Raw genomic sequence first — 20,499 nt, 5'->3', positions numbered from 1 at the left:
CATGAGAGCGAAACATCCGTGCACAAAATACGTAATTTTTTTTAGAGACCATTAGTTAATCTTTTTACAAAAAATGCTTTCCCAGGGATAGCACCAAAAATGTCATTGGAAACAGCAGGTCAGATTTTTCTAAGAAGAAATTTTTATCTTTTCCGAAGATAACATGGTTCGAGTTGCTCAAAATTTTAATAAAATGTTTCATTACTTAAAAACTGGTGACTTACCACACAATGGACCAGAATGCTGAAAGGAATCCAAAATATCAAGGAGAAAACCAGGACGGAGCCTACGATGTTGTCTGCTAAAAACTTCCCTGTGAACAATTCCAAACAGTGAATGTCTTGACCAAGTACTTTAGAAATTGAAAATGCAACGTTCTTAGAGTACTATCACGTGTCAAACGGCACAGACTGCTGGCGGGATATAACAACTGGGCTGGTACCGAGAAGCGTTTCTGTGCCACCTGCTCTACACCCAGCTGTCCCCCCACACACGGGAGCTCTCCCCAGAATGGACCCATGTGCTTGTGGAGAACAGATCACATCACAGGAGGGCCCACACAGTCCCCGGAGGGACAGTGCAGGAGACTCATCCTGGAGGAGGCTCCTACTAGGAACAATGCTTGCGAGGACAACGCTGATGCTGTCTGGGTACTATTGTTTTTGTGACTAAACCCTAACTTATGAGCCCTAGAGGACACAGTGCATCCTTGCTTCTGCAAAGTCTGAGGCCCACTTTTAAATAAATGACTCTTATATCAAGCAGGATTCAGCTTTGCAATCTATAGGACTGAAGGACACTTACGCTGTCACATGTTCATTTTTTAAGTAAAGAGGCCAGTATTTTTACTTCCCTTGTTTTAAAATTTGTGCATCCATGCTACACAGGGGCAGACCTATAATGTGTCCACTTTGTTTTAGCCAACGAAGTCGTTTCAGAACAAAAGTGGTAACTATTTCCATCTTCTATTGCACGATTAGGGCCTATCAGTCTGAAACCACACTTTTCTAACGTCATCAGTGAAATCAGCTCAGTTCCAAGCAACCACCCACCTGGGGAAACCACGTACCGAAAGTATTGATGCTCAGCTTGTCAATGAACTCCCAGAACCGCTCAATGACATCCTGCACTCGCTTCTCACATTTGCCCTGTGAACAGAAAGCACCCGTCATTACCCCAGCGGCCATGCATTTAGAAGGAACATGGCTGCCTTCAAGTCAAACACATAATTAACACGAAAAGGGCTCCACTGAAACCAAACGGCCAGGAGAGCCATCTCTGACACACTGGAATGGGTACCTAAGAAGGTAGCATTCTCTGTCACTGACACTCCACACTCAGTCCATTTTTATAAGTGGATTTAGAATTACCAGAAGACAAAACTCAAGAAAACCAGTTTGTTAAAGATGGGCCAATTCCAGTAAGGACTGCACTGATCTCACACACACACTGCCAGAGAAGCCTCTCGAGCCCTTAAGGCCTCCCCGTGACAGTGCAGGGATAAAACCGTGTTTCTGTGGACAGCAGAAGGGTCTGACTTAGGCGAGTCAAGCTGCCCGTAGGTCTTTCCTGCCCACTCGGCACCCATTTCAAAATCAGAGCTTGCAATCCTGCAGAATTAGTGACTTTTATAATTAGCCCAGAAAACCAAGTAAGTAGGACTCCCTGCCTCAAACTCAGCTTTACCACAAAGTCCCCCAGGTCCTGCCCAGTCTCCTGAGGGCACCTGGTCCTCCGAGGTCACACGCACAGTACGTAACTAGACTCTCACACAACGACAACGGATAGACATGTGAGCATCTGTGCTCTGATTCCCTTCCATTTGCAAAACCCAGCATTTACAAAATAAAAACTTCACATCTGGCTGTTAGAGAAAAAGCTGCAGATAAATAAATACTCACATTCATGTCACAAAATCCTACTGTACAGGGCTTTCCCTTCCTCAAAAATAAGTTCTTCTGTTCGGCGTCGACATAGGGCAGGCAGCGGCCCGAGGGGTCCCTGCAGCACACCTTGCACGAGTTGTCGGTTTCTGAAACAGCAGAGCCTCTTAGACACGCGCTCTCTTCCTGCCTGTCCTCCTCCTACCCCGCTCCCGCAGGGAAGGAATCGCACTCATTTTTTATTCCAACAGCGAATATGATCCTGGTTTCACACCCCTCCCCTCCCCTCCCCTCCCCCTGCCAAGGAGTAACTCCTGAGTTCAGGCTCCTCAGCCCTCAGAGAGGTAAAGCAAAAGGTAAAAACGATTTACACAGAAAAGTTTCCTTTAAGAGATTAAAAGGCAGATTCTCTCTACTTCAAACCCTTCATAATGCTAAATGATTCCCTTCGTCCCAGCGTTATTACGCTGCGGCTTTCAATCCTTGGCTTCTCAGTTTCCAGCACACTCTGGAAAGCCAAGGCTCCAGCGAGAGCCAAGCCACTGTGACAGAACTGCCAGCCTCGGGGGCAGATCTGAGTGACGCACCAGCGACAGGAGCACCGCGGCCTAAGCACGACCTCTCCCCTCCATGGACACCACCCTCCGACAGCACATGGGGTATTTGGCACACGTACAAACGGCAGGAATGTCCAAAAGGTCAGCAGGCCGTATAACTCGGGACAATCTTTACTTGACCTCTTAGGAAAAACTGATATCAGCCAGAACACAAAAACAAGCAAAACCACTTTAAATGGAAAACAAAACCCTTCTCCTCATTCATTCACGTATCAGCATTTCCTGGGCACTTACTATGCGTGCTTCCAGGGCACCCCAAGCCTCTTGCCGCTCACTGAATAAATCATCTGACGTTGACTGTGTGTTACCTTTATTTACATGTTATTCCACCTGGAAGAGCCGCGTGCTCCACTGTGTGGATGCTAAGTGCCCATCCCAGGGGTTCTGACTTCTGGGATTTTTGTTGTGAAAGCAGCAGAACTCTCTCCGATGGAGGGCGGGGAGCTCAGAGCCCAGCCAGTCCCTCAGGCCCTTCCTCAGACCCAAGGGTTCCAAAAACAGTGTGGAAATCTGAGGACAAGGGTCCCAGAGGCCGTGGCTGAGAGGTCCCTGCCCCAGGCGTCTGGCAGGGAGCGGCGGCGGCTGGCCCAGCAGACGTCCCGACAGAGGGGGGACCCGGGCCTGGGCCGCACCGGGTGGGTCCTGGGCCACACCAGAGCTCGAGGCCAGCGGGAGGAGGAGTGAGGACAGACCTCCAGCCACCCGCCCTTCCGCAGTCCCCTCTGGCCTCGCCGCCGAGTGGCCTCACGGTCTGAAAACACAGCCACGAGGGAGATGGACAGGACGGCTTCCGGAGACGACCGTGGAAGGAGCGGGACCCAGAGGCAGCGGTCCGTCTGCGCACACCACCCGCTGCTCCTGCCCTCGCCCCGCTGCAAGGATGGGCAGGGCCACGTGCTCACCATTACACGCGCAGGACTCCAGCCTCTGCTCCCGCTCGCAGAAGGGCACACACTTGCCGTCTTTACACTTGCCGAGATCCAAGCACACCGTGTCATCGGCAGCATCGCCAGGAGGGGGGCACTCACTGCTGTTACCTGCAGCACGCAAAGGGCACACGGGCCGCCCTGAGTCACGCGGCCCAGTTCCACGGGGCGGCCCGTGTCCCGGCAGCCGGGGAGCACCGAGGCCTGGCCATGCCGGGCACCAAGCTGCCCACTCCTCCCAGCATCCACCCGGCTCCCATGGCCTCGCCTCCGTTACTACTTACACATGCCAAGCATTCTGCTTTTACCTTTATACTGTGAAACATAACATACATACAAAAGAATGTATATACAAAAGAGATCTCTAGTACTAGCACCAATAAAAGACACCTGTGTACCCTCCCTTGACTAAGACGCAAACTCCCTAGGAAGGCACACGACCATCCCCAAGCCACACGCCCGCTCCAACGGCCACCCTTCAATGTACTCCATTTCTCTCTCACCTCAGAACCTGACTGTATGCGCTCAGTACCCACAAGGTTCTTGTCTCCACTCTCTGAGAGGACTGGCTGCTTCTCACCCTTCAGATTTTCTCTCCAAGACCTCCTTGTTCAGCCTTTCTCAGCCATCCCCGAGGACCCTGCCTAAGCTGGTGGCCCCTCACCCCCGCCATGCTCTGTCACTCCACGGGCTCCTGCCCTTCACAGCACGTGTTTTACAATTTACATCTATTCGATTACCTGTGGTTATTTTCTGTTTCTTACCACCAGACTGGTAAGCTCCATGAGAGCAGAGCCCCAAACTATTAATGAATCAGTGATGTCCAATCCCTGTCACACTGTAGGTAAGCCACAGATATTTCTTAAATGAATCAATGATTCATAAGGACAAAGAGAAGCCAACCAAGGATGTTAAATTCGAGAGAAAGGGTGGAACGAATGACTCATTCTGGAAAATGAGAAGCACGAGCAGTTGAAAGCCAACACTAAAAGGGAAGGGAAAGATCACAGGCCTGGCCTCTCAGCTGAGGAACGGAACCAGGCAAAAGATTCGGACTCAAAGGGCTGTGAACTTAAAGGAATCTGCCCTATTTCCTACAAAAGCAGCCTTTCATTAACTACCTAACACATATGAGACACTTGCTTAGGCTGCTACCTCTGCCTCTGGTTTTATAAAACCCGTTACGGGTGCTGGGCATTCAGAGTGCCAACAAGACTGTCTTATAGCAAACTCACTGCCACTGGAAGCAAACTCTGGAAAAAGTACAGCAAGTTCAGGGGAGGTTTATGTTCTGTACTGTCACCATATTTTTAGTATGTTATGCTGCCCTCAGCAGAGACATAAAAAATGCTTTAGAATATTTGTTGAATATCTGTTCTTAAAAGATTAAAATCAGAGTATAAAAAGACAGGAAAATAATTAAAAACATATAGCATCACCTATTTAACATGGTACTCCGAGTGGAGCATGCATGCAGATCTGCCAGTGGATGCTGCAACAGAGGGCTGGGCCCTGCCCCGAGCTACCAGTTGCAGGAGGCCCGGGGAGGGGACCAAGCATTTCCATTTCTAACAAGAGCCCAGGTGATGCTGCTGCTGCTACTTTGTATAAAATACCAAGGGAACAAAAGGCTGTTTGAAAAGGAATATCTTTTTTTCAAATTGTTTTACTTACACTTATTTAAAGAAAACATCTTTCTATTATTACAATAAAGACAAACACTGAGCACAGCTAGAAAGTGGTTTTGGGGGGGTTTTTTGGGGGTTTTTTGCACTACGCGGGCCTCTCACTGTTGTGGCCTCCCGTTGCGGAGCACAGGCTCTGGACGCGCAGGCTCAGCGGCCATGGCTCACGGGCCCAGCCGCTCTGCGGCATGTGGGATCTTCCCAGACCGGGGCACGAACCCGTGTCCCCTGCATCGGCAGGCGGACTGTCAACCACCGCGCCACCAGGGAAGCTCCTAGAAAGTGTTTTTTAAAGACTAATTGAGATATTCAGGCTCTTGACATTTGCCAAACTAATGTGATGCTGACAGATCTCAGAATGTAAGAATCACGTGTAACATCTCATAAAATGCACGTGTAAAAGCCGAGGGAAAAATCAAAACGAGATAAAACCTCGCATCCACTAGGATGGCTACAATCAAAAAGACAGGAATTCCCTGATGGTCCAGTGGTTGGGACTCCACGCTTCCACTGCAGAGGGCACGGGTTCGATCCCTGGGTTGGGGAACTGAGATCCCACATGCCGTGTGGTGTGGCCAAAAAATAAAAAAAGACAATAAGAAGTATTAGTGAGGATGTGGAGAAACTGGAATCTTCACACATGCTGGTGGGAACGTAAAATGGGCAGCCACTTGGAAAACAGCCTGGCAGTTCTTCAAAGGATTAAACAGTTACCGCATGACCCAGCAATTCAACAAAAGGATATATATATAGGAGAAATAAAAACATAAGTCCACACAAAAACTTGCACACAGGGACTTCCCTGGTGGCACAGTGGTCAAGTATCTGCCTGCCAGTGCAGGGGACACGGGTTCGAGCCCTGGTCCGGGAGGATTCCACATGCCGCGGAGCAACTAAGCCCATGCGTCGCAACTACTGAGCCTGCGCTCCAGAGCCCGCGAGCCACAACTACTGAGCGCACGTGCCACAACTACTGAAGCCTGTGCACCTAGAGCCTGTGCTCTGCAATGAGAAGCCACCACAACGAGAAGCCCGCGTACCACAACAAAGAGTAGCCCCCGCTCACCACAACTAGAGAAAGCCCGCGCACAACAACAAAGACCCAATGCAGCCAAAACTTTAATTAATTAATTAATGAGAAATTGGGTGGGTTCATTAAAAAAAAAAACTTGCACACAAATCTGCATAGTATCATTATTCATAGCAGCCAAAAAGCAGCAACAATCCAAAATTCATCAATTGATGAATGAATAAAAAATGTGATATATCCATACAATGGAATATTATTCAGCAATTAAAATAAATGAAGGACTGATTCATGCTACAACATGGATAAACCTTGAAAACATTATTCTGAGGGAAAGAAGCCCACATATTGTATGATTCCATTTATATGAAACATCCAGATTAGGCAAATCCATAGAGACAGAAAGTAGATGAGTGGCTCTCTGGAGCTGGGATGAAGAGGGGACTCAAAATGGGGGCTGAAGGATGCGGATTTCTTTTTCAGGTGACGAAAACGGACTGGTAGGTGGATGCACAAATGTGAGTATACTAGAAACCACTGAACTTACACTTTAAATGGGCAGGTGGTATTATATGTTAATTGTATCTCAATAAAGCTGCTACAAAAATCAAACCAAGCAACCAAAGGGCACAGAAATTAGAAAAATGCAAGATGGGATAGATACACCAGACAAACAGGCACAAGAACAACAAACAGGCAGCAGACTGAATACTAACACGTTAAAACAGTATATGTGTAACGGATTCACTTTGCTATACACCTGTAACTAACACAACACTGTAAGTCAACTATACTCCAATACAAATTAAAAAAAAAAATTTTTAAAGAAATCACAAGGGTCAAAAAGGAGCATGACATACCGATGAAGGAATAGCAGATCAAGAAGATGTAAAGAATATGTCCAATCATGTTCCTAATAATATAGCTTGGGGATTTTTTAAAGGAACAACTAACTACAGGTACTAAGAACTACAGGTAATACTGATAATCAATACAATCTCAAACTTAGCTCCAGATAAAGTCCTAAATGTGAAAGGTAAAATTATGAAGCTACAGAAGCAGCTGTGGAAAATATCTTTGTAACTATCCACAACTCAAAAAACTAAACACACAAACAAAATGACAGATTTGATTCAAGTGAAAGATTTCAGTTCCAAAAAGGACAACAGATAGGAGGAAGGCATATGCAATGTTTAAACCAAATGGATTATCATAAAAGAACTCCAAATCAGTAATAGCAAAAATGAAATGCAATTTTTAAAAATGGACCAACTAAATGAACTAGTTATTCACAAAAGGAGAAATCTAAATAGCTAACAAATATAAAGAGATGTTCAAGAAAAATGTAAATAAGAAGAAATCACTTTATACTCATCAGACCAGCAAAAAAAATAAGACAGCTAGATAATACATTGTGTCAGCAAGGACGTCAGAATACAGGAACCTGGACCACTGACGGGGGCACTGACAAAACCCGTTACTGCTGTTCTAGAGAACGCTGGAGTGCCTCCCTCCACGACTAAGCAATTCCACTCCTCCGTATGCACCCACTCCTCCGTATGCACTCAGCAAGCTCTCAGAGCTCCCAAAGTAGATGTGTAAGGGTGTTCGGTGTAGTCCTATCTGTAGTCTTAGGAGATAAAGGCAATCCAAGCAGCTACGGCTTGGCGAACAGATAAGTAAAATATAGTAAATCACAAAACTAAACACTCAGCAAGTGCCCGAAACAATGAACTAGATACAAAGATACAGATACACAGACAGAAATACAGAGCAATAGAAAACAGAGTTGTAAAAACATGGTATTGAGTTTAAAAAAAAAATGATCTAAGGTAGAGTACCACTTTGGCACGTTAAAAACACACATATACAGAAGATAAACACACTATCTTTCAAGGATATACACCTATCTAGGCAAATATTAGACACGTTAAAGCAGATGCCTATGAGGGGAAGGAGAATGGAAGTGAATAAAAGGGAATAAACAACGAAGAGAAATAATCACGGGCCTTGCACAGACCAATGACAAGTGTGCTGAGATCAACTCAACTCTGCACATGAGGTTAACAAAAAGAAAGGGCTATATTCATCTGAATGAAACACAATCTTGCTTTCCAACACACACATACCTGCTTGAGCAAATTATTCCAAGAGAACCGACGGGAGGACATACCTGTGCAGTAAGACACGCCTTTGCACGTAGCATTAATGGCCTCTTGGCACTTCTTCTGGGCCGTCTCGAACTGACAGTTTTTACAGCAAGGACTGTTCCTATCACTACAGAGGAAGAGCAGACAGTCCAAATCAAAGAACAGCCCCACAGCACAGACTACGGTCATGCCACAGGGCCCTGAAATGGCAGGGCAGGGGCTCCTGGCTGGATCACCCACTCCTGCACAGACTCCCAGGTGCTAGCACCACCTGCACATGGTCCATCTGCCCTTCCTGATGCAGACTCACGCAGCACAGTGGTCCAAAGTGACCCATCTTTAAAACATCTTGGTGTCATTGGTTTTCATTAACTTAATACAGTAATTAAAAAAAAAAAAAAAAGGACTTCCCTGGTGGTCCAGTGGTTAAGACTCCACACTCCCAACACAGGGGGCATGGGTTCGATCCCTGGTCAGGGAACTAAGATCCTACATGCCGCATGGCGCAGCCAAAAACTTAAAAAAACAAAACAAAAAATACTCAAGCCCACAAGGCAACAGTGGTCAAGAAACTAGTCAGCCCTGTCAGTATTTACAGTGTTAATAAGCACTGTATTCCGTTAAATCTGTGACCATAAATCAAGGTTTTCCCCCTACTTCTAAGCCAGGCACTGGACGTTAAAAATGGAAATTTAAGTACCTTCTAACTTGTAACCTGCTTCCTCCACAGTTTCTGGGATTAAACAGTATTCTTCAACACTATTTACAGTATAGATACACAATAATTAATTTATGTCCCAGGACTGTCATTTTGATTGTTTCCCATACTTTGTTATTATGAAAGGATGTAGCCATGAACATCCCTGCTAAATCATCTTTGTACATCTCTGTTTCCTTAGAAAAGATTCTTTGTACTATGGCATCGCTACAGCAGAGAGGATGCAAGATGGAGGATTTGTGATACAATGTCACATTGCTTTCCAGAAAACATTTTTCTCGCTATAAAGGGCAGAAGGGGTAAACACACACTTGCCAGGCCCTCTGATGATTCTAGAGCCCCGCGCTTTCAGCCCGCTGTTGTGAGGACCCCTGTCAGGCGCCCAACTCCACCCCGCGCCACGCTCCTCACCTGCACTGGACGCCCGGCCTCAGCATGCAGTCACTGTTGCAGCAGGTGTCATTGTTCAGGTACATGATGCCGGGGTCACACTCCTCCCCCTCGTCCACCCTGGAGTTCCCGCACACTTTGTTGCTGCGTTCTTGAAAACACTCCTGGGCCTTACTTTCAATGGTCTTATAGATGGACTGTTTACTGCAGTTTGAAAACATCTTAAGAGAAAAGAGGCCACATAGGACCCAAAATAACATAAAAATTCATTCCCAGGTGGTGTTTGTGCTTCTTTTCCAGGGACAAACTTTAACACAAAAGCCACAATCAGAACCACCTTGAAGGTATGTCAGGTTCACTGTCGCCTCTAAATGTCATTTGTATGGAATTGAATCATGGCCCTCTGTAAGATGCTAAAAAGGTGACATGAACGTGGTTAAGAGCCTAAAATTCTTCACAGGAAAGTAAGCTACACGAATGCTGAGACCAAACACCCCAGCCAGCCTAGCGCGAGCAGAGAGTCACCAGACTCTAAGCCACCCCAGGCGCAGGCACAGGCCCCGCTGCAGGGACACTGAGAACAGGGCACAGGCGGCCATCTTCCTAGATGCAACGTCAGGCCTGCAAAACAGGGTCTGCTCTGGTTTACCTCTTCAGCTTTCCCTGAATATTTACATCAATGATCCATGTTTAAAGTGTTTAAATAGTTGAGCTTAGTAAGAGGCATGTTATTACATATAGTCTATTAAAAGATTAAATTTCAAATTATTACCTAAACGTTTTCACGAGTCCCCAAGATCTTAAGTTTCTTTGAGTTTCTACAGTTGACCAGCATCTCAAAGGAAGCCTGAACCCTAGCTTGCCCACTTGGTGTACAGAAACATGAAAATGACCTTCTAAATCTGGGCATTTTTACCTGGAGCTCTAAAATGGAGTCCATTTCCCAAACCATCTGAAATTATCAAGAGAAGCGGAACAAGACTTGGGTAAAACCCAGCGCGGGTACTTGTAGAGGTAGGGCCGCCACGGTTTGCAAACGGCTACAATGGCTTCACTTTCAACCCAGACAAGGGCCATGAGACCCCTGAGGAGCAGAGAGCACAGGACCCTTATGAAATAGTATAAAATATACACTGGTCTCTGGCCCCAGTTCCTGGCACAGAGCTCCCGAAGCCCCTGTAATTTCCTGGGTCAAAATGGGAGTGTCTTTTGTTGTAATGAGCTGACTTGGAGTGGGCTCCTTGGGGGCTCCTGGATGGGGGCTGGTCACCAAAATGACCAAGCCGCCATGAGAAGCTTGGAATTTTCAGCCCCGCCTTCCATTCTCTTTCGAAGGGACAAGGGCTTAAAACGGAGCTAATGGCCGATCGTGCCTATGCGATGAAGCCTCCATAAAATCCCCAAAGTACAGGGTTCAGAGAGCTTAGGGGTTGGTGGACACGGGGGTGCTGGGAGAGGGGTGCGCTCAGAGGCAGGGCAGCTCCACGCCCCTTCCCACACACCTCGCCCTCTGCATCTCTTCCATCCGGATGCTCATCTGTATCCTTGATCACAGCCTTTTATCATAAACTGGCAAACGTGTTTCCCTGAGTTCTACGAGCTGCTCTAGGAAATTAACTGAACCCAAGGACAGGGTCACTGGAACCCCCAATCTATAGCCAGTTGCTTAGAAGCACAGGCGATGACCTGGGCTTCTGAGTGGCATCTGGGGATGTGAGGGGGGGGAGCGCAGCATCAGGGCACTCTTATGGGGCTGAGCCCTTAACCTTTGGGATCTGATGCTATCTCCAGGAAGAGAGTGTCAGAACTGACTTAAACCCAGCTGGCGTTGCAGGAAACAGCTTGGTGTAGAGTAAAACCTCCACGTTTGGTGACCAGAAGGGTCAGAAGTGAAGTGGGCTCTGTGAATAGTAAAGTAGACACACAGGAAGAAACACACAATAGGGAAGAACTGTGTAGGTTTTCCCTACACAGGAAGAGAAAACTGAATTGATTTTCCTTTTCGACCCTCCAAAGGTGACTGTGACCACTGAATCAGATACAAAAGGATTACTCTCCGAAAGACACTGAAGACCCCATCTCCCTAAACGGAAACACTAATTGGATTTTTTTTAAAGCATAGTAAAGACATTTTTAAGGGCCTGGTTATTTCAGTCTAGACCTCGGGCAGTTGTATTTTGCTGCGTTTATTCACCAGCACCGCATACTCACGAGCTCAATTCTACCAGTTCATTATGGGAAGCCAGGTCCTTATGAATTCAAATTCACACTGAACCAATAAGATCTCTTTGCTAATTTATCAGAGTCACACCCCTAAGCAGCTGGACCCCCGGACAGAGCTGAGGGAAAAGTGACCACTTCACTGTCGCTTTTGTTGCCTCCGCACTCCCCGGAGACCTCTGAGCCCTCTCTCTGTATCCTGACCACACCGCCTTCTCCTCCCACCAATAAACTCTAAGAGGTTACAATCCCTAATGCCTTCTGCTCACAGCAGAGCCTGTGGCTTGATACTTCTCAGTGGCTTGTCTGGTGTAAGGTGCCAGGTCCTGTCTTTCTAGGTCGAGGAACCACCTTATTTTTGTCCTGGAGCCTTGTTTACCTAGTTAAAAACATTTTAAGGAATTAATTTTAATTAAGGAATTAAAATGTGCACTAGAAGATGCTCAGTATCTTTTTACAAGGAGATTGCTACTTGGGTAAACCAAACTATTAAAGAAAATACACTTGGGACAAAATAAATAAATGGATAAAGTGTTCTTCGCTGATAGACTAGCAGCTCCAGGATAAATAAATGGCTCTGCCCAGCCTCCATCCTCATTAGCGAGTTCCTACAGGGCTGTTCCAAGAGCCCAGCGGGGAAGTCTCCCTTAGGAAGAACTTGTAACAGGAAGAGTGAGCACCACGCATGCTCACGTGAACAGTCTGCAAAGTAAAACATTTTACCCCAAAGTACTGATGCCATCCTCATGACCAAGAAGCAGTGACTAACAACTAGAGCGGCACTGTCTAATACGGCAGCCACTGGCCATATGTGATTATTTAAATTTCTTTTTCCTCACCACATATTTCACACTTTTTATTACAGAAACGTTCAAGCATCTGTAAAGTGGACAGAATGGATTCATGAATGCTCACATGGCCCCTCACCAGCTTCAGCAATTATCAACTCACGGCTTCGTGACTCACCTATATCCTCACCATTTTCCCTCTGTTCCCACACTGTTTTTTGTTGTTGTTGTTTGGGTTTTTTGCAGCTTTATTAAGGCATATTTTACATATCACAAAATTTACCAGTTTCAATTGTACAATTCAGTGATTTCTAGTAATTTTACCAAGTGATGAAACCATCACCATAAATCAGTTTTAGAACATTTCATCACCTCAGTAAGGTCCCTCAGATCCTTTTACAGGTAATGCCCATTCCCACTTCCAGCCCCAGGCAACCACTACTGAATTTAAATAAAACAGAATTTAAAATTCAGTTCCTTGGTCTCTCCAGCCACATTTCAAGTGCTTACTGGCCACATGGGGCTAGTGACTACTGTATTGGGTACAGCAGATAGTGTTCCCCCATCACAGAACCTTCCAGTGAACAGTGCTGAACTATAATGTACATCATTAGAAAGAGAGAGACAACCTCTGAAAAAAGGAGAAAAATTCAATAGGGTATGTGATACAATGGAAGAACAGGCAAAACAGGTAGCTCCTCAGGCACAGGTTGTCCAGTGGAGGAAAAATAAAGCATAACAAGCAAAGAAAGAGAGGAATGGACTTTACACCTAACAGCCAAAGAACACAAGATGCAACAAACAAAAAACATGACAAAAAAAACATGAGACCAGAATTTTAAAAGGCAGGGTCAGGGCCAGGGAAACGCAAAAGTAATCCTTTCCTCTAGCTCCTAGTCAGGCTTTAAAAGGGGAGTCAGGACAAATAACTTGACACTTCCTTCCCGATTAGATGCAGATGGTTAGCCCATCCCCCAGCCCACTTAAATTCTGCACAAAACCACAATATTTTCCTCATGATGCCTCATGCTGCTCAACTTCAAGTAAGAAGAAGAAGGCCCAGACAGACATCTATGAACACTTCCAGTTCAGGCTCTACGAGTTAGCCACTCTTAGCAAAGTCTCTGAAGCTGTTTACCATGTCCCAAGTCAATGAGTATTGTGTACTCCATCAGACACCCTCAAAAATCGTTCCTCTAAAAAAACAAAAATCGTTCCTCTATTTACCTAACAAGTATTTATTATGTACCAGCTACCCTGAACAGGCACTGGAGACAGAACCGGTAACCAGAAAGGCAAGGAAGGGCCCTACCCACAGGACGCTTACATATGGCAAATTACATATTTTTTTGCGAAGGTTTATTAAAACGTGCAAATTGTGAAGCAGTGTAGGGTTAATATGAATGACAAACCTGTAAATTAAATGAAGTTTTTAATTGAAAGCCTGAGCCCACCAGATCCTGCAAACTAGGACTCCAGTGCAAGCCATTATATTAAGTAATTAATTTTCCACACAGCCCAAACCAACACATGATCATCTCTGACAACAAACAGTCCGGAGGAGCAGATTTAGATGGACCATGTTTCACTCTTAATACACACAACCAAGTTTCAAGGTACTTCGTAATCTGCCGTTCCATCCCTAGAATGGAAAGCTTTTCTGAGCTCTCATTATAATTAAACACAGCCTCTTTCTTTCCTAACCACATTAAAAAAGCTCCAAAAGTTACATACCTTATTGTTCTCGTGATCGCCACTCACAGCTATGGGATACATAACATACTTTCCTCCCTGGTCCTCATTTGGGGCACATTCTGCTAGACCATCTGGATCGTGTTCTGCTCCAAAATTGTGCCCCAATTCATGAGTTGTAACGAGGTCAGCTTCCTGAAGGATCATGCAGAGCAAAGGTTATTTCCTAATAGCCAACCATGAAGTGCTCTGGCCAGTTGGGCCCTGCTGTCTTAGATGTTGGACTATGACTTCTATCAATTACAGAAATTAAACAGAATTCATGGCATTTTATTTAATATTGCAAGTAGTATTATAAGGATGAATTTAAATCAGTGTCAGAAAACATAACTTAAAAGATACACTGGAACACTCTTACTGAGGCACCAAACATTGGCCATTCCAAACACCGCCTGGCGCCAGTAAACCCAATAGCTAACAGTCAATCACCCAACCTCCCGCCCCTCACCCCAATCACACTCCTGTTAAGATCTAACTATTGCGGGTGAGGGGGTGGGTGGAAATAAGACAACTGAAGAACAACAAAACAATGTTCCTTATCCCAGTGACTGAATTCATGTCCAATGACAATCTTAATGACCTAGAGGATTTTATTTATCAGAATCCAGTTAAAGGGCTGCACTGAACCGATGAGATCACCAGAAGATTTCTACCTGAATGTAACAATGAATTTGGCCAGTAAAGCTAAAAATGTTCCCGTATTTAACTGCAAAAAATAACAAATTTATTTACTGATTTTTTTCCTAAGGGGGGTGAAAAAATCACTCCATAGAATCTGAAAAAAATTTGTATGTATTTTGCAAGACATGGGAATTTTTTTTAAGACAGAGTCCCAATTCTGAAACCAGTGTGTTGAAGATTACCAAGTGTTTATATTAAAATGGTAGTAAAGAAAACTTTGTATTTTAGCAAAAAAGTACTCAAATCCTAAAGGTGCAATATGGAGAAGTGATTCCAAACTGTGCTTTGGAAAAATTCATTAGTGGATTCTCTAACAGACTGACACTTTAAAAACATCGAAGCAATTTATTTTTTGTTCTGTGTGTCTTATAATAGAAAAATTCTGGAAGACCAAGGAAAACATGTCATGAAATCAAACCATTGATATTGCTGTGATACCAAAAAGGTAAAGGAGTACCATAAGAAACAATTTTGGAAATTAAAAAGTTTCCAAAAACTGCTTAGTATATTTTTCTTCTCTCATCCCATTTCACTTTTTTTAAATCAACCAAAGTCCATAATTTATATTAGGGTTCACTCTGTGTTGCACTTTCTATGGGTTTTGACAAACACATAATGTCTTATATCCATCATTAAAGTATACAGAGTAGTTTCAACACCTGAAAAAATCCTCTGTGCTCCACCTATGCATCCCTCCCCACCTGGGGAAGCAACCACTGGCAACCACTGATCCCTTTCCTGCCTCCGTGGTTTTGCCTTTTGCGGAATATCATATAGATGGAATCAAACAGATTGGCTTCTTTTACTTCGTAATATACATTTACAGTTCCTCCATGTCTTGTTATGGCTTGATAGCTCTTTTTCTTTTTTTTTTTTTTCACGTGCTGAATAGTATTGCATTGTCTGGATATAACAGTTTGTTTATCCATTCACCTACTGAAAGGCATCTTGGCTGCTTCCAAGTCTTGGCAATCACTAATAAAGCCGTTATAAACATCCGTGTGCAGGCTTCTGTGAGGGCTCCTTTGAGTAAACACTAAGGAATATGGTTGCTGGATCCTATGGTAATACCAGAGTAAGTTCAGTTTTATGAGAAACTGCCCAACCACCTTCCTAAGTGACTACACCATTTTGCATTTCCACAATCAAGTGTGAGAATTCACATCGCTCCACATCCTCGCTAGCATTTGGTGTTACCAGTATTTTGGATTTTAGCCATTCTAATAGTTGTGTAATGGTATCTGCTTGTTGTTTCTTTGTTTGTTTGTTTGCTTTTGTTTTTGTTTTTTGCGGTACGCGGGCCTCTCACTGTTGTGGCCTCTCCCGTTGCAGAGCACAGGCTCCGGACGCACAGGCTCAGTGGCCATGGCTCACGGGCCCAGCCGCTCCACGGCATGTGGGATCTTCCCAGACCGGGGCACGAACCCGTGTCCCCTGCATCGGCAGGCGGAGTCTCAACCACTGCGCCACCAGGGAAGCCCTGCTTGTTGTTTTGATTTGCAATTCCCTAACAGCATATAATGTTGAGCATCTTTTCATATGCTTATCTGCCATCTGTATATCTTCTTTGGTGAGGTAAGGTGTGTATTAAGATCTCTGGCCAATTTTTAAGTGGGGTTGTTCGGTTCTTTATTGTTGAGTTTTTAGTATATTCCTTATATATTTTGGATAGCAGTCCTTTAACAGGAGCTGTAGAGGAAGGGCGCCAGAAGGGATGTCTTTAGGGAAAACAATAATCCCGACTTGTCTCAAAAGAAATTTGACAGCTAACGATTATTTTCTTCTTTATACTTTTTATTTTCATATTTCCCAATAAAAGCATACATCTTTTTAGGCAGAAACAAAAAACAGTATGTATAGCTTTTAAAAAAGATACCTAAATAAATATGTAATAGCTCAGGTCCTACTACAATAAAGTCAAAATCTACAGTTTAAAAAATTAAAGAACATACCTTTGTAAGGATGGTTTTACCATAATTTTTTGTGCTGGTCAAACCACTATTCAAATAGATATTTTTCTTTCCAGTTGGACTATAATAAGCTACAGGAAAAAGGAAACAGAAACAAACTGATTGTTCAATACAGAATTATAATATAATCCAATCACCTTGCTATCCCCACATATTCATACAACAAATGGAAAACTTACCCTTTGGGCAAACACCTCCATGACTGTTTGCTCTGGGAGAACCAACATAAGCTAATCCAAGAGTTCCCATATCAAAATCTTGGTAGGTGAAAAGATGTGCTAGGCAGACTTTAGATGCTTCTTCAGCTATATCAAAGCTAAATTGCTTTTAAAAAAACAAAGTACTCTTAATTAGATTAACAGTTACATCAGACTAAAAGATATATCAACTTAATATTCCAGAATACTACCATACTTTATGATTGCAATCTTTTTTACATTTTTTTAATTGAAGTGTAGTTGATAGACAGTATTATATAAGTTACAGATATAGTAATTCACAATTTTTAAAGCTTATACTCCATTTATAATTATAGAATATTGACTATATTTCCCATGTTGTACAATATATCCTTGTAGCTTATCTTACACGTAACAGTTTGCACCTCTTATTCCCTACCCCTATTTGCCCCTCCCACCCCCCCAACTGGTAACCACTAATTTGTTCTATCTGTGAGTCTGTTTCTTTTCTGCCACATTCACTAGTTTGTTGCATTTTTTATTTATTTGTTTGTTTGTTTGTTTCTTGGCTGCACTGGGCGGCACGTGGGACGTTAGTTCCCCGATCAGGGATGGAACCCGTGCCCCCTGCAGTGGGAGCGCCAAGTCCTAACCACTGGATCGCCAGGGAAGTCCCTTGTTGCACTTTTTAGATTCCATATATAAGTGATATCATATAGTATTTGTCTTTCTCTGACTTATTTCACTTAGCATAACACCTTCCAAGTCCATCCATGTTGTTGCAGATGGCAAAGTGTCATTCTTTTTTATGGCTGAGTAGTATTCCTGTGTGTGTGTGTGTGTGTGTGTGTGTGTGTGTGTGTGTGTGTGTGTGTGTGTGTGTGTGTGTGTGTGTGTGTGTGTGTCTATATATATACGCCACATCTCCTTTATCCATTCATCTACTGATGGACACTCAGGCTGCTTCCATATCTTGGTAACTGTAAAAAATGCTATGAACAATGAGATGCCTGTATCTTTTCAAATTAGTATTTGTTTCTTTGGTCGATTGCAGTTTTTCACCAGCAATCACAAAACTGTGCGGTATAGTGCTCCTTACCAATGGTGCTCACTCATCTACACAGATGAGAAGCAGACTGTCATGGGGAGGGTGCAAAAGGGAAAGAGCCTGGAGCTTTTTATAGCATTTCGGAACTAGGAGGGTTGATGTGAACACATGCAGTTCAGCACCGGGGACACTCCGATTCTGCAAGGTGCAGGGCTTTGATACTTCTTCCAGAGGATCTCAGCACCTCATACCAAAACAAATCCCTCTAAAGGACTTCAAGGATTCTATTGGTTTTGTAGGGGTTTTAAAGTTTGCTTTGGTTTTACAATGTATAGGAGTTATAAACTTATAGGAAAACATATATACCTAGTTTTATGTTACTAAAATTAAGATAAAAATTCATTCAAGTCAACACTGGTGCTTTGGGTTTTTTTTTTCTTAAAAGGGGTCCACATATTACTTTATTTTTTTCATTTTTTAATTTTTTGGCCACACCACACGGCCTGCAGGACGCCAGTTCCAGACCAGGGACTGAACGCAGGTCCCCGCAGTGAAAGCACCAAGTCCGAACCACTGGACCGTCAGGGAATTCCCCAGAACGGGTCCACATGTTACTTTAAAAACCTCTACCGTAACAGTCAGAGACTCCAACTTAAAAAGACTGATTTTTTTAATGCTTAAAATGAGTGGTCGGAAAGCCCCGTATAAGGAATGAGGTGTTCCCAGGAGCTGTCTCCCTAGCCACATAGGGATTTTGATAGTTCCATGACAATAGGCTTAGGCTCTGGGACACTCTTAGGAGCCTTAGGGAAGAGAACTGGAGAGGAGCATCTGCAGAGGCAAGTCATTCCCTTTTGTTCCTCCCCCGGTGTGAGTTGTCTGGAGGCCCACAGAAAAGCAGAGGTGGGATCGTTCGGCTGTCCTAGAAGACTGGAGATCTGGCCACTTGCTTTTGGCTTTGTCATCACTAGTTGTGTAACTAAACGTAGACAAGTCATTTAACCTTGCTGTTAATGGGCTGAATTGTGTCCGCCTCCAAAATTCATAGGTCGAAGTCCTAAGTCCTAGAAGCTCACAATGTGACTGTATCTGGAGACAGAGCCTTCCTTTAAAGAGGTGATGGAGGTAAAATGAGGTCATGCAGGTAGGCCGAACCCAAAATGTCTGGTGCCCTTACACACACAAAGGGAAGACCATGTGAGGACACAGGGAGAAGACGGCCACCTACAAGCCAAGCAGACAGAACTCAGAAGAAGCTAACCTCGCCAACACCTTGACCTCAGACTTCCAGCCTCCAGAACCGTGAGAAGATAAACTTCTATTGTTCAAGCTGCCCACTCTGTGGGGCTTTATTACTGGCAGCCCTAACAGACTAGCACACTTGGCTGAGTCTCCTTAGAAGAGTAATGGTGCTATCTCAGACCCACGTTAGATAAGGTGTGTCAGAGTATTACACAGATACAGCACTCTATGGATCTCAACCTGATAATATCCTTTAATTCCATTCAAGCTTTGAACACTTGATTTCGCTTTGGCCTTGTTGAGACTCTAACCAGAGAACCCAGATAAGCCACACTGTGCCTGGACCAACCCTAGAACCTATCAGATAAATAAAGATGTGGTTTTACGCCGCCAAATTTGCAGTGATTCGTTACAGCAGCCATAGGAAACTAACACATTAACAACACAGCGAAAGATAAACACTATCACTTCACAGGTGGTCATTTTACAACAAAGCAATAGGACACACAGACAGAAACTGAGATCATGTGACAAAAAGGATAAATCATATCTTGGCAAGGCAAGAATCCATATGACATAGAATGTTTATGTTATCTTTAAATTTGTTACCAGAATAAAAACACAAAAATTTTAAATTTCCATAGAGAACTTTCAGATCTCCAAGTTATACTTCTACCATCTAATACATTTTCATACCATTTGGTAATTACTGACCTAAAAGATCTACTGATAAGCTTCAAAGAGACCTGAACTAACAAAATGGTGTGTAAAAAATCTGTAAGTTGGGTATCCATCTATTTTTTAAAGGCCTATTACTTCACTAGATTCGCAGAGATATTATGGTTAAGAAGCATTGCTTTGTAGCATTTCTTGCTTTCAGTTCTGCCCACCTTGCTGTCTGCCCTGCTACAGGGGATAAGGTCACTGTTGGATCAGCTGGGGTGGGCTGCCCCTCGTTTTCAGTCACCTTTCCTAAGATGCCCCTTCATTAATACAGACATGACCCACGTTTTTAGGAATCAGAAAATGGTGTTAAATAGTATCACTTTCAGGGTTCCACGACCTACCTCTAGCAGCATCTTCACGTCCCAAGCATCCTTTTCTTCACTTGGGTAACTTTTTGCCATATTGAAGTGCTTTTCACCAGGTCTTACCTCTTGTGGAGACTTGAGAATGCGAATCTATACTTAAAGAGATAAAATACTTAGAACACTTCAGAAAAA

At 44.0% G+C, this 20,499-nt stretch overlaps 1 protein-coding gene across 3 annotated transcripts in view; it reads right to left on the bottom strand.

Moving 5' to 3' along the window:
- ADAM17 (ADAM metallopeptidase domain 17) overlaps window positions 1-20,499 on the bottom strand; it is a 52,136-nt gene that overhangs the window by 3,833 nt on the left and 27,804 nt on the right. Inside the window, exons 8-17 of one of the 3 annotated variants that reach the window (XM_060169148.1) lie at window positions 20,344-20,457; window positions 16,987-17,131; window positions 16,790-16,878; window positions 14,139-14,291; window positions 9,418-9,617; window positions 8,312-8,415; window positions 3,403-3,537; window positions 1,902-2,032; window positions 1,070-1,148; window positions 225-313 (exon numbers count right to left, since the gene is read on the bottom strand). In XM_060169148.1, coding sequence (XP_060025131.1) covers window positions 225-313; window positions 1,070-1,148; window positions 1,902-2,032; window positions 3,403-3,537; window positions 8,312-8,415; window positions 9,418-9,617; window positions 14,139-14,291; window positions 16,790-16,878; window positions 16,987-17,131; window positions 20,344-20,457 — 1,239 coding nt within the window. Of the gene's footprint in view, window positions 1-224; window positions 314-1,069; window positions 1,149-1,901; window positions 2,033-3,402; window positions 3,538-8,311; window positions 8,416-9,417; window positions 9,618-14,138; window positions 14,292-16,789; window positions 16,879-16,986; window positions 17,132-20,343; window positions 20,463-20,499 lie in introns of all 3 variants that reach the window. The other 2 variants (XM_060169150.1, XM_060169149.1) reach the window with 2 other exon arrangements.

Source organism: Lagenorhynchus albirostris, chromosome 13, assembly GCF_949774975.1.
Source record: "Lagenorhynchus albirostris chromosome 13, mLagAlb1.1, whole genome shotgun sequence".
Lineage (NCBI taxonomy): Eukaryota > Metazoa > Chordata > Mammalia > Artiodactyla > Delphinidae > Lagenorhynchus > Lagenorhynchus albirostris.
This window is presented reverse-complemented; position numbering and strand designations above follow the sequence as displayed.